The sequence below is a fragment of the Leptodactylus fuscus genome, chromosome 1 (genome assembly GCF_031893055.1).
Source record: "Leptodactylus fuscus isolate aLepFus1 chromosome 1, aLepFus1.hap2, whole genome shotgun sequence".
NCBI classification, from domain to species: domain Eukaryota; kingdom Metazoa; phylum Chordata; class Amphibia; order Anura; family Leptodactylidae; genus Leptodactylus; species Leptodactylus fuscus.
The window spans coordinates 210,601,330-210,616,132 of record NC_134265.1 but is presented as its reverse complement, the minus strand read 5'-3'; the positions used below and the strand labels follow the sequence as shown (position 1 = coordinate 210,616,132).

General features: G+C 39.9%; 1 protein-coding gene across 1 annotated transcript in view; it reads left to right on the top strand.

The window, feature by feature from the left end:
• The window catches only part of UNC13A (unc-13 homolog A), a 210,686-nt gene that overhangs the window by 182,647 nt on the left and 13,236 nt on the right, over positions 1-14,803 (top strand). Inside the window, exons 37-41 of the mRNA XM_075282689.1 lie at positions 3,363-3,401; positions 3,809-3,838; positions 5,240-5,296; positions 5,432-5,512; positions 6,242-6,389. Coding sequence (XP_075138790.1) covers positions 3,363-3,401; positions 3,809-3,838; positions 5,240-5,296; positions 5,432-5,512; positions 6,242-6,389 — 355 coding nt within the window. The remainder of the gene's footprint in view (positions 1-3,362; positions 3,402-3,808; positions 3,839-5,239; positions 5,297-5,431; positions 5,513-6,241; positions 6,390-14,803) is intronic.

Here is a 14,803-nt window from a genome sequence, read left to right as displayed (position 1 = left end):
TAGCAGTTTCACAACTATATATATCTTTACAATTTTTTTTTTTGTATTCCTGATCTTTTAAGACTATATCAATACCGCTAGAAGTGCAGCCCTGACTTCTGAAATGACTGAATATGATGGTGTTGGTATGTCAGGATATGAGGGCCCGGCTTTTAGTTTTGCTCAGGGCCCCACTTTGTCTAAAACCGGCCCTGATTACATATGGCGTATTATACATGGTTTGATCACTCCATTTGTGCTATACCTATAATATTACAATATAACCGTATTGTACTCCTATTTGTATTTTGTGTATCCATTATAATAACATGTAATTGTAGACATAACTGTCCATTTTACAGCTATTGATCACCACTATGGCACTATTATACATATTCATTTTTATATTTTTGTTATCTCTAAATTTATTGTGACTCCAATACTTGAGACATTGTGAAGTCCCAAGCAAATAATATTTTAGTATAGAATTAAAAAAGTTTAGCATTTATAAGAGGTGACTGGAAAATGGGCTTTATCGTTATGTACAATTTTATACAGCATTTAAACAATGCTAACAAAATCAGGCACATACATGACTCACATAAAAAGTAGATATTTTCTTTTAATGCAGGTTTAGAACTGTTAGGCTCCGTTCCCATGGAGTAACGCGCCGTGCATTCACACGTATACACGTGTCAGAGTGTGAGCGCTCAAAATAGATGCCATTCATTTCAATGTGTGCCGGCTCACGCGCGCTACACATTGAAATCAATGGGAGGCTTTTTAACCCACTGTACAAAGATATATTTTTCCCTTATATAAAAACTTACTATATATTTCCCATTCCTTTTGCAGCCGTTCTTGACTTTGGCTCAAAAAACTGCAGTAAAATCTGCAACAAAAAAAAGCTGTGTTTATGCAACGTGGGGCCTCAGCCTTAAAGTGAATCAGCAAGAAAATCAGTATCACACTAATGACTATATTGTAGGGCTGCTTCTACACTTTCCAAAGATGCCTTTCTTATTCTGCATTACAGCTCAATTTTCATGAAAATCCTGATTTTATTATTATACATTTTAACTGAAAAGGGCTTTAAGGGCATTTCTTCTCCTGTTGGAACTTTACTTTACAATCTAGATAACTGCCTCTTAGGCTGGTCTTACACGACTGTAATGTAAGTCCACAAATGGTCCGCAATTGAGGGTTTTCAATTATACTCCATGCGGCCTCTTACACCACCGGATATTTTATCCCTGGTGTGGCCGGGCTGCAATGGTGGTCCGCAATTTATAGAGCATGTCCGTAATGGCCGTGAATTGCAGCACTGCACGGACTCGCCCATAGAACTCTATGGGCGAGTGCAGCAGGACACGGACATCTGCGAAGTCTATGTTGCCGATCAGCAACTAGTGATGCTGATCAGCAACATGCAGACCGTAGAATCATTACGGTCGTGTAAGACCAGCCTTACTGCTACCAAGCTCTGCCCCAATTGAGTGACATCTTGTACTCTGTTACACTTTGACCGCAGTTAGTGACCATTATCTGTAGCAAAGAATGAAGCCCCAGCAGAAGAAACACCTGTAAAGCCCCTTTCAGCTAATTTGCATAAGAATAAAATGCTTATTTTCATGAAAATGGAACTGTGATGTAGAATGAGAAAGACGTCTTTGGAAAGTATAAAAGCCGTTCTACGAGGTACTGCTATTCCTTTGATTGCGATTCTCTGGGTTACAACATCTTATAAGTAGCCACATCTAACTGATAATATACAAATAGAAAAATAGATTTATACAATAATTATTGTCCTCAATCATTGTAGAAATATATATTTTTAAAGAAAAGAATTGGCAAGTGTCAGCTTGCTGGTGGTTTTTATGTAAGAAAAAGTAATAACATTTGATGGAAATTATTTTGGCAGCCACAGGTGAGATGAATGCAAATACTAATCCAGGGTTTTTATACTGACTGCCAGATTGAATTGGGAAGGAATTTTTTTTCACCTGAAATGGGGCACTTGGCATGAGCCTCATGGGGTTTTATGCCTTCCTTTGGATCAACACTATAGGGGGTTGTAGGGTTATAGGTTGGACTTGATGGACTGATGTCTTTATCCAACCTCATCTACTATGTAACTATGTATGTACAAATGTGTCCACCTTTATCTGACGCTGGGTTCACACCAGTGTTCGGCACTCCGTATTAGGTCTCCATCTTCTGCCGGCAGAAGACTGAAACCTGTCATGCCGAGTCCAGCCGTGAGCGTTTTGAGCTCTCCACGGCAAAACCATTTTTTTTTTTAAACCGGACACAGAATACTGCATGTCCGACTCTGTGTCCAGTTAAAAAAAAACGGTTTCGCTGCAGAGAGCATAAAACGCTCACCGGTGCTCACGGCCAGACACTTTTCAAACCCATTCAAATGAATGGGTTTGAAAGATGCCTGCAGGTTTCCGTCTCCTGTCCTGTTTTGTGCAGGAAACGGAAACCAGCAGAACAGCATGTCCCCCCTTAGTCATAGCATGCTATGACTAAGGGGGACACCCCGAAACGCGTAAGAGTCTCTTTTTAACGCACCATGTGTGATTTCTGATGGACACCCTTTTTTGTGAACTTTCGTTTTTAACCAAAATGGAATAAAGGATTGAATGTTTTAAAGGCTGTGGAGTTCTTGCAGATCGTCTTTTCACTTCATCTCTTCAATTGCAAAATAATCTTGTTTTGAAACTGTGGTCATCTCATAATAAACATATCTGGACATGTCCAGCCAATAGGAAAGGAAACGAATAACATAACTGTATAAATGAGTAGTCTCCATCCTATGACTACAACCGCTGCAGGCTGAAAGTTGTAGGTTTTAAAAGTTAGCCATAGCCAATGATATAAACCAATGTTGTCTTCTTTGCACATTAAGTCATATTGTTCTTATGGTAAAGTCTAGCTCAACCTGTAATGTCGTCTTGATGTATTGTGACTCTTACCCTTACCAGTGTGTTAATTTTGCTTTGTTTGCTTTACTGTCCTCTTTGTGCATACCCTGCGTTCAGTTAATGCTGTATTGTTGTGTCACGTGTGTGGGTGACGTCTGTTCACTTTTAGTGTTGCAGAATGTTTAGAATTTAATCCGGTGTCTATTAAAATCCTATCACAGATATCACAGTCATTTATATTCATCTCTTCCTGAAGAAGCCTTGTTCTACTTCCAAGCAGTGTACTCTCATACACATTCTCCTGCCCACATTATGGATTGCACATTTTATTAATTAAATGTAACAAGCCTTAGCACAACACTAATTGACTGCATTCACTAACATAGTCAAACACTTGACTGCCATAGAAATGCTTGTTCCAAAGCAGTGACCGATTGTGACATGTTTCTGCAGGGGACGCTGCTGAGAAAACATGGCAAAGGGCTAGAGAAGGTAAACATGTATGCAGACCCTTCAGTCTTGTGTTTTGCAAGGTTACATAAAGTAATTAATTATACATAGCAAGAATCCATAAACCCTGCAAATACTGTGCAATAGAAATACTGTGTCAGCATTAAAATTTGTCAAGACTTTAATGTAAACTACGTGGAAGAATCTGTATAGTTGTGGTCTGTAGTTGTGTTGACATGCCACTTTATTCACCTAATGACCAAATATTTTCCCCAGTAATACTGAATATTTTATATACAAAAACTAATGAATGTTTATTCGGTGTGGATTTGTGCAGTATGTATGTAGCTGTGCTGTATATGTACAGTTTGTGTAGCTAATAATATGGCTGTTGTATGGTTCTCTTTCACACCCACACTCATATTTTAATCTCACACTTCTCTCTCCAGAGCAGGGTGAAGCTGCCGTACCATGCAGATGTAAGGACACTGTGTGTGTGTCAGTCTTTCTGCACTATTCCCTATTATTCCCTATTATCTTTATGTCTCTCTGTACAATCTGCCCTTGTGAAATGTGTCCTAAACTTGTACCTTATGTGTTATCTGCAACTGTGATGTCTATAGTGTGCATTCCAGCATTGCCATGTAGTTGTTGCTATTCTAGTAAAAAAAAAACAACATTTTTTATAATAAGAGTCTTATGAGGATGATTCTTCTATTGAAGAGTTATAAAACTATGAATAGAAAGATTAATATCATACAGTATTGTCCTGGTGTACAATAAACATACATCACCCAACGCTATGGTACAATGTGGTTTTACATTATCATGAACAAAGCTCATTTAATACTAGAGATTTTGCATAGACATTCATAATACATGCCATAAATGAATTATCATTTCAAAGAGAAGTCATTTTTTAACAGAAATCTCTTTATAGTGCATTGTACTTTTTTACCATTTCCTGCAAATACTAAACAATTATGGGAGCTAGTTTAAAGGAGTTTTCCAGGAATTAAATTTTGTTGACCTAACCTTAGATCAATGTAATCAATATCCGATCAATGGGGGTCCTATACCCAGCAACTCTTTTGATCATTTGACTGATGAGGTTGCAGCCTCTTCATTGAATACCAGGCATTGTGCCATGCATTGTATAAAGACTATGCCTGGTATTGAAGCTTAGTCTCATTCACTTGAATGGGACTAAGCTGCAAACATGCTATGTGACTAATATTTTATATCTTATACAAGAATTTACTGAAACAAACATGTCAGTTCTTTTTAAAGTGGAGCCCAGGGGAGGTGAAAAAAAAAAATCACACTTGCCTGTCCACGGCACTTCAGTGGCCACTGCTGCTGTCTGGTCCAGCATGTTGCCATGTTGCAGAAGTCTTACGATGCATGTGGACTCAGCAGCTACTGGAAAGGAACCCATCACATTACTCGTATATGTATTCAGTTCCTTTCCTGTGGCTGCTGACTGTCCTCACGGTTCATGTGCTTCGCAGGACTTTTACGAGCTGGGCTAGACAGCAGCGTACACCAGGCCACCAGATGATAGGTGAATATGATTTTTTTTGTCCTTATCAAATCTTGACCTTATACACAGACAAAAAAAATTGAGGGTTGCTGACATAAAATGTCATGAGAGGCTATATTATTCTTATTGTTCTGTGGAAACATGTCCATCAACCCCAGACTTTCATTAAAAAAATATTGCATTTGTATAACACATACATAGAAAGATTTATCGGTAGCATGGTGTAATATTTAGGAATCCTCCCTCACTGACAGAAAGGGAAGAACAGATGCTAAAGAGAATATTGTATATGGAAGTGCTTTGTGTAACCATTCTGGTGGGTCTTGTTACTCAACAGGGGACTCATCTCATCATCAATGCTGCTAAAGAGTTGGGACAGCTTTCCAAACTCAAGGTACAGTTTCAAGAGTCAGATTCAACTCTTTGTTTATTATTTGATGTGCAATATACAGTGTGATACGTTCTTAAACTACTTTTATTCATAGGCTTCTCAGCTAAACAAATTGTTTCTGTCGTACTTTTTTTGTAGGATCACATGGTACGAGAAGAAGCGAAGAGTTTGACCCCAAAGCAATGTGCTGTAGTGGAGCTTGCACTGGATACTATTAAGGTAATTGTGTTCCTCTGTGAGAATAAGATATCTGGGAATGGATTACGTCACCTTAAACCTTAAAGAGGGCTTGTCACCGCAGGGTCTCAAAAGCATAATGACATACCTCATCTGAGAGCATTTTGGTATTTCGTTTATTCAAATCCATTCCAAATATATCAGCCCTGTTACTGTTTATGCAAATTAAGGTAAACTAGCCAAGTGGACAGTAACACTGTGGTTTCTCTAGGGGAGGGTCTCTGTGTGCAATATATCATGCAGTGTTATCGCCCATTTTACTTATAGACCTAAATTTTCATAAACATGAATGGGGCTTATATATTTAGAACAACTGAATGGATTTGGATAAACAAAATACCAAAATGATTAGGATGACAGCTTTTTTAACCCCTTAATGCTCAGTGTTGTATTATTACGTCACACTAAGCATACAGTTAATGCTCAGTGCCTTAAAAGTACAGCATTTCAATGTCGCAAGCACTAGTTTTGCTTGCGGCATGATTTCCAGTTTTCACCTGCATTACATAGCTGGGACCTGAGACTAGCCGCTCATGTCAGAAAATATGAAACCTTGGCGGTTTAAAGAAAGGCCATAAATATTTAATTGATGGGGTTTGGGGGTGACACTCAGCCCATGGACCAATCATCTGTACGGAGCCGCTTCCGGTGCAAGAGTAATACAAGGGTGATGTCATCTACTGTTCTAATTCAACTTGTTTTGCTCTACAGCAATATTTCCATGCTGGAGGTGTTGGCCTCAAAAAGACTTTCCTGGAGAAAAGTCCTGACCTACAATCTCTGCGCTATGCACTGTCTCTTTATACACAAGCTACGGATACACTCATCAAAACTTTTGTCCAAACGCAGTCTGCTCAGGGTGAGATCTTTTTTTCCCATCTATTTGCCAGGTGGTGTATATGTTTAAAGATATGGTAACAATCACAAAGAGGTGACAGTTGTTTTTGTGTTTTGCTGATATAAATCTTTTTTACTTAAATGGCTTGTGAAGAATTAGTAAAACATGGCTGTTCTGCTACAAAAAACAGTGCTACACTGTCCATGAATTGCTTTTACTATTGCTTCTGAGTTCCTGAATGGGGCTGAGCTGCAATATCACACACATTTCATGAACAGGAGCTCTTCAGTTTAAAACAAAGAAAGCAGCCATGTGTTTCTAATCCTGAACTATCTTTAACAATGAAATATCTCATATTATTTCATGACTATGGGTATTCTAGATGTTATTAGCTTACCCTTATCTACTATAAATGAAATACCAGACATTGAGTCACGATGGAAGTTAAGGCTACAGGTATTATTAAATAACATACAATATCTGTAAATACATTTCATAAATAATGACAACATACAACACGCCTCTAGTATATGCATCCCCAATAAATTCTCACTAACCCCACTATGCCTAATTGTAGAGCAAATTCACTCCATGTAGCCTTGTAGCCCTTCGGAGTTGCTGTGCAGATAGCATGCCCCATTAGCTAGAAGGCAGTGTGAAAACCAGATTCCACAAATGATCCAGGCATGATTCTGCCAACGTCCAAAAGTGCTTACACTGGAAATGAGAAAGGTAGTCAGCTATGCCATGTACTCATCCATGCATTCAACTCCAAACCTGGTAAAACCAAAAACCACAACAAATTCACTACAGGAGAGGAAGAAGTTATCAAGCTATGGAGAACCTGAACCACTGCCACAACAAACCTTGATCACCACTACAACAGGATAAAATTCTAGAACAGTGAGATTTTGCATGATCATTCCTGGACAAACCACTTACCCCCCTTCCTCCATGCCCCAAACCATGCCCTCCAATTGTATATCTCCAGGATTGTGGTTGCCAAACAAGTCGGCCTAAAGTTAAGTGGGCACAAGAACCTGAGAATTCCAAAGCGAGGCAACAACCCACACAGTACTGCCTCTACACATACAACAAATAAGAAGCTGTCAGGTTACACTGGGAAATGGCAGAAGGCAATTTCTGTGTTTGTTTTCGCTATAAGGACCCCTTCGCTTTGTCATTTGAAACATAAGTGATAAGAGTCAAGCTTCCCCCCCCCCCCCCCCCAATGCCAATTGCCCTGTAGGATAGAACAGGTGATGAATGATGAATTTGTTGGGCTCGCTCTTGGGCACTATCCCGAAAGGAGAAAATCACAGATGGTAGACCATGGTAGAACCAAAAAGGGCCTCTCCATGCACCCCAGAGCTATGTCCTTGGGAAGTTTGATTATCACCATGACTAGCCACCTTCAATTTCTGAGTCCAGAAAACCACGGCATAAGAGTAAAAGGAATTTGAAAACCAAATGCAAAACCTTTCAATACCAGCTCTGCAGTCAATCAGTCATGATACTCATTTATAAATAGCCGCATCACCTCTTGTTCCTCTTCTGGTTAGACTCTCCCGACTTACTCCCTATTTTTGCCTATTTGAAACAACATGACTGTCTATGATTTTCTCCAGTGTTCACACTTGTGCTTAATCCGACAGGCGGCACTCAAACACCACAGTCTCTGATTGAACTGCAAGCAGGCCACAGAGTGAGCCTGAGGTCAATCTCCTAGCACTCCAATGAAACGACTGGGGCTTTTCTTTGGCTTCAACCATGAGGATATCGATAATGTTCATGTGGCCCACCTGAATACTCAATAGGTCTTGCCTATTGAGTCCATATAAGGGCGTGTTCACACGATGTAACGTGCCGCGTGATCTGGCACGTATACGGCGTGTGAGAGTTTACGCGCCATATACGCTCAATCAATGGGAGGGTATATGGCGCGCAAACTCTCACACGCCGTATACGTGCCATATCACGCGGCACGTTACATCGTGTGAACGCACCCTTACAAAATAACCCAGAATGGTTCTGTGGAGCCTTTTACCCACTGACATTCGCCAAAATGACTAAAGGCGTGCAACAAATTGGAAAAGGTGTGCATTATTAAGCAATACTGCCACTTTTCATCCTCTTACTTGTTCTTATCAAATTTCTCCAAGGGGAGCAAGCAGAAGATCTCCACATGCACGTACTTCCATATCTTTTCTCTAATTTCCTGTTTTAAATGCCTTCCCCAAAGGGCTATCAAAGCATACATTTATGCCCCCCCTCCCCCCGTAGCATTGGCCAGCCAGACCCCATGATCCACCATCCACTTCTTCAAGGACCCTGAATCAACCCAATTATTAATCGTCGCCAAAGAGGCCATAGGAGAAATTATGCCTGTGACCAACTCCCACATACCTGCAACAAACTGAGCAAAGACTTGTCCCACATTTATCGCACTATCCTGCCCAGGAAGGAACACACCCACTGAAGCATTCATTCCCTAGCCTCCATCTGACATCCGTTAAAAAACTATCATGTGAATGTAGCTTAACAAGCCGTGCACCAAAAGGATGAGACAACATTCTAAAGTTTCCCCCACTCCTTGGTTTAAACTAAAAAATCTCATCTTTTTTTCAACGTTACTATGTACTTTGCACTATTTAAGGTTTCGCCTCAGCTGCTCCTCAGCGGAGATCAGAAGTCTTTGTTAAGTGGATTTAATTAAGAAAATATTTTGTCACTTCTCTTGACAGTGTAATTATTCCTCAGGTTAATCTCATCATCAATACATCCTTTGTTTGTAATGTTATGGCATTCATGGGTAATGGAATGACAGCACACATCTAAACTGGTAGACTCCTTTGACTATAATGGGGCCGCCAGCTGTCCATTGTTTTAAAACTGGAACTAGCAGACGAAAAAGCTGTGCATGCTGGACTTTTTTGTCCACCATTTTCAGGCAGAAATTGCAACAGAGTCTTTACCAGAAATTTGCACTTAGCCTTATTGTCATGATATAAACATAATTGACAACCTTTCTTGTCATGCAGGTTATTTTGGTTGGTGAAATCAGTGCCAAGCCATATTAGGAAAATCTTTGTTATATATTTTCATTTTCATCAGATTATGCATCTTTATTACCTCTTTCAATGCATATTTGTTGATCCGTGGGGGTCTGACTGCTGATAACCCCTCTAATTTGAGTACTAGGGTTAAATAGAGTGATTGTCTGGAGATTCGTTCCGCTGCACTATTCATTTCAATGGGAGCCATCAGAGGTAGCTGAACACTGTACTTCAACTGTCTCCAATAGTCCTCATTGAAATGAATGGAGCGATTACACGCATTTCCAGTTAGCTGCTTCATTCAAACTAGGGTTCCAACTTGGATGCTAAACACCCCAGTTCTCTTGCTCGGTCAGGGACCCTGCGGTTGGACCCCCAAAGATCAACAAGCTACCAACTATTCTGTGGATAGTGTACATTTGTTGTTAACCGATTATCCCTAAACCAGCAAAAGTTAAAGTATAACTTTTAATAACACCATTAAAAACAAAGATTGAATCCCAGATCAACACAAAGACACGAAAAATTAGTGAGTGCCATAATTACAACAGGAGAGTACAGTGTACCGCCTGACATGCAGAATGACAGTCTTTCCCCAATCATGTACACAATAACAAAAACTCTCTTGAGTGAAAGCAGCTTGAAGGTAAGGAACACAGGGATACTCCACCAGAGCTGTGGGATTCACCTCTGCCAGGGCCGTCTCTAAATGTGCCTTGTATGTCTGTCCCTCTAACCCTAATAAAGACTCCCGCCCTGACAAAGGCAGTCCCCAACCAGCCCTAGCAAGCCCTATCCTTGTTCCGAAATCACAGGACTCCTCAAGGAATCTCTAGACAAGGCAAATCAGGCAAACTGAAAAACAGATGCTAACTCAAAAGGATACTGTATGATATTGTGATGGGGACTACACTATGATGGAGACATTGGTGAAAAGGCAATGTAGATGCTTATAGCACCAAATCTTAAGATACCAGTTATCCATAGACAAGTAAACCTCTGCATGATCCGATACCAAACTTATATAGGCTTCAAATGACCACTAACGCCTTAAAGGCTTGCTTACCTAAGATGAAGAAAAAACCCAACATGGGAGGCCAACCTTGCATTAACCATCACCATACAAAACGCAGAGAGCCCAATATACTGGCAGTTACTTCCACATGGCGGGAAGCCCTGCCACTTCTGGTGACAAATGTTATGAAGTAACGGAGAAAATCTATGGCGCAACAACTTGTAAAAGCAAAATGGTGGGGGGCATGTAAATCAACATCACTGTTTACAACAGGATCTTAATAATGACAAAACCAACATATTATTATTATTATTATTATTATTATTATTATTATTATTATTATTGTTTATTATTATTGTTTATTTATATAGCACCATTAATTCCATGGTGCTTTACATTTGGGGGTTACATACAATACACAGAGTATACAGGTGGATATAATACTAACAATGACTGACTGGCACAGTGGGGTAGAGGGCCCTGCCCGCGAGGGCTTACAATCTATGAGGGAAGGGGGGTAGAGACAGAAGGAGAGGGGGAGACTGTATAGATGGCAGTGCGGTGATAGTGTTATTGGAGGTTGTAGGCCTTCCTGAATAGGTGAGTCTTCAGGGCCTTCTTGAATCCTGTGATTGTGGGGGTCAGTCTTATGTGTCGTGGTAAGGAGTTCCAGAGTATGGGGGATGCACGGGAGAAATCTTGGAGACGGTTGTGTGAGGAGCGGATGAGGGCAGAGCGGAGTAGGAGGTCATTGGAGGATCTGAGGTTACGTGTGGGCAGGTAGCGGGAGATTAGTTCAGAGATATATGGAGGGGACAGGTTGTGGATGGCTTTGTATGTTAGCGTTAGTAGCTTGAACTCAATTCGCTGGGCTATGGATAACCAGTGGAGGGACTGGCAGAGGGGAGCAGCTGATGAAGATTGGGGGGTGAGGTGAATTAAGTGGGGAGTCCATGGAGAAGGGTGTTGCAGTAGTCTAAGCGGGAGATTATGAGGGCCTGTACGAGCATCTTGGTAGTATCTGGGGTGAGGAAGGAGCGGATTCGGTGGATGTTCTTGAGCTGGAGGCGACAAGAGGTGTTGAGGGTTTGAATATGTGGTTTGAAGGATAAGTCGGAGTCCAGGGTTACCCCAAGGCATCGGGCATATGTACAAATGCATGTGAACTCACATAACTAATGCATATATAATGCATTCATACAACACAAGCCTAAAAGGATGGACATTCGTACCAAAACTGGTGTGTATAAGTAAACTTAAAGGGCAAATACCAGAAGGGGAGGAGACTACACTAAATAAGATGGCTCACTAGCAAATATTTATATTAAAAATTAGAGAAAGGGGCTTGCATTTGTTGGATCCCTGAACGTAAACAGCTTGGGATCTCCTTAATAAACCCAGGTTTACATATGAGATCAAACCTGTGTGTCTTCCTTTCTTGGATGTATTAATAACAAACCAAGAATGGGCTGTACTTTGCTGTTGTGGTTATGGCATTCACTTATTTTGTTCATCTCTTTGTGTTGATCTGCGATTCAGTCTCTGTTATTGGATTACCAAAATATCCCTATAATAACCTGTCTTCAGCGAAATATGGGGAATCAGGTTTGGCAACTATTAAATCAATGCCTTGCTTTTTTGATTCGTCGGGAGAGTAGGAAATTGAATGTAACTCCATTAGAACTATTCTTTTTGGGTGAATGTAACCTCACAATACAAAATATATGTAAAAATGTCCCACACAAACGTAAAAAGCATATTTACAAAACTGGGAAGAAGCTGAACTCTCATATATACTGTAGCTTTACATGATTTGGAACATGATTTTTGAGTAAGGTGCAGAGCAAACCTGACAGTACTCCTAGGAAAAACAGTGAGAGTCCTGCTTACCTGCCCACACACAGTGATTGACAGTTTTCTGTGTACAGACACCAATACAGGGAAGTCAATCAATGTGTGTGGGCAGGGAATCAATGCTCTCACTATGTCTTCTAAGAGTCCTTTCTGCTCCAAACCACCTAAACTCAGCTCAGCTTCTCTTCTTTTGTCATATTCAGCATAAATTATCTGATAAATGTGCTTTAACTGCTTCTAGCCACAAGACATATTTTAGGGACTGGTGGCTGCTCCTATGACCTGAAGTAGTAATAAGTCACAAATATGGCGTCATAGGGAGATGATTTCAGCTGTAAAAACTAAGTAACATCCTGCTCTAACAGTTGCAAGTGGTGACAACACGGTCTGTAGTAATTTAACCCTGTGACTGCAGTCATTTAACCCTGTGAACCATTAATGAGAACTGTGACTTCTAAGGAGTCACTTTGTGCCAATGTGTTGTCAAGGTGATGGTGGCCTACTGAAGATTCCCATGTTACTATAATAAGTAAACCTATGGTACTTATAGTCTTATAGAGTTACTTTCAGATTAAATTTCTAGAGCATAATAAATTTCATTACAGAAGTACTATACTACCGTAGTATTCGCCCCAACTAGTGTTCAAGTCCATAGGAGTAACTTGAAGCTCCTAGGCCCCAGTGCAGAATCTGTAATTGGGCACCGTACCAACCATGTGCCATTTAGAAATGTGGTATTTTTTTATAATGCAGAAGGACATCTGGGGCCCTCTCAGATTCTGGGGCCCAGTAGTGACTTCTACCACTGCACCATCTATAGTTATGTCCCTATTCAAGTACAATACTGGGTCTACTTAAAAATGTGAAGAAAAATTGAATAAAATGTTGTGGTGCACTTTTCCCAATATTTTTTAAAACATAATAATAATAATAATAATAATAATAATAATAATAATAATAATAATAATAATAATAATAAAAACATAGCTATTTTTGGTATTGATGTGTCCATAACAACTCATACCTTAAAAATAGAACTGCTACTTAGTCATCATATTACCTCAAAAAAATGTATAATATATTATTTAAAAAAAAAAAAAAATTGACATACACCCCAAAAGTTGTACAACTTATAAGGGAAAACACGGTGGCTCAGTGGTTAGCGCTGGTGTCCTTGTTTCAAGTCCTTCTAAGGACAACAGCTGTAAGGAGTTTCTCCCTGTGTTTGTGTGGATTTCCTCCCATACTCCGAAGAGATACTGATAAGGTAAAAATGTACATTGTGAGCCCTATATGGGGTTCATAATCTAAATTTAATATTAATATAAAACTTAACATTTATTTTAAATATTTAACATTTATATACAAATAAAAATAAAAAAGCCTATATAAATTTGATATCACTGATTCAAAAAATTGACTCTCTTTTTGCCATCTCCCCTAAAAAGAGTTAATAAAATGTAATCAGTAAGCTAAATGTTTCCCAAAATTGTGCAGTAGAAAAGTACAACTTGTTCCACAAAAAACCAAACCCTCATATGTTGACATTAAAATGAAAAAGTTATGGCTTTTAAAATGAGGAAAAGGAAAAAACAGGACTTTAATTATAGAACTAGGACTCGTCCTTAATGGATTTCCAGTGAATTAAAAATAAATGTAACAGCAATCAGAGATTCTAACATTAAAAAAGTCACAGCTTCCCCGACAATCCAGTTTTAGCACTGCCAGGTTACCCCCAGTTATTTGATGTCACAACACACTTGAAATGCTTGGAAATGCCTATTTAGCCAGTCACTGGCTGTTCTGAGTCACTAATGCAAGCCCTGATTGACTGAGCAGGCATTTCTAAGCATTCTTATATGCCAAGAGAAAATAGAGGACCTTCACTCTGAAAACCCTTTTAAATATCTCTACTATCCTATAGGACTATACCTATTTTTGTTTATGTGCAAGGAATATACAGTTCATAAGCATTTTTCAGGTGTACTATAGGGTGTATATTTATGTTATGTCAAAATCATCTATGTTGTAGGAATATAAGTATTATATGTACCTTAAAGAGGACCTCTCACCTCCTGGGGCACATGCGGTTTTATACACTGCTAGAAAGCCAACAGCGTGCTAAATTCAGCGCACTGTCGGCTTTCACGATCTGTACCCTCTGGGAAGCACTATTAGTGCCGGTACTGTAGGTCTTCACCGTCAGAAGGGCGTTTCTGACAGTCAGTCAGGATCGCCCTGCCTCACAGTAGTGCCTATAGCGCTGTACTGTGAGAGCCTCCCTCCCCTCCTGATAGTACTTGTCCATAGACGAGTACTGGGAGAGGCGTTCCTCACCACTCTCACAGTACAGTGCTATAGACCCTACTGTGAGGAAGGGCGTTCCTGACTGACTGTCAGAAACACCCTTCTGACAGTGAAGAGCTACAGTACCGGCACCGATACCTCTTCACGGAGGCCACAGAACAGGAAAGCCACATATGCCCCAGGAAGTGAAAGGTCCTCTTTAA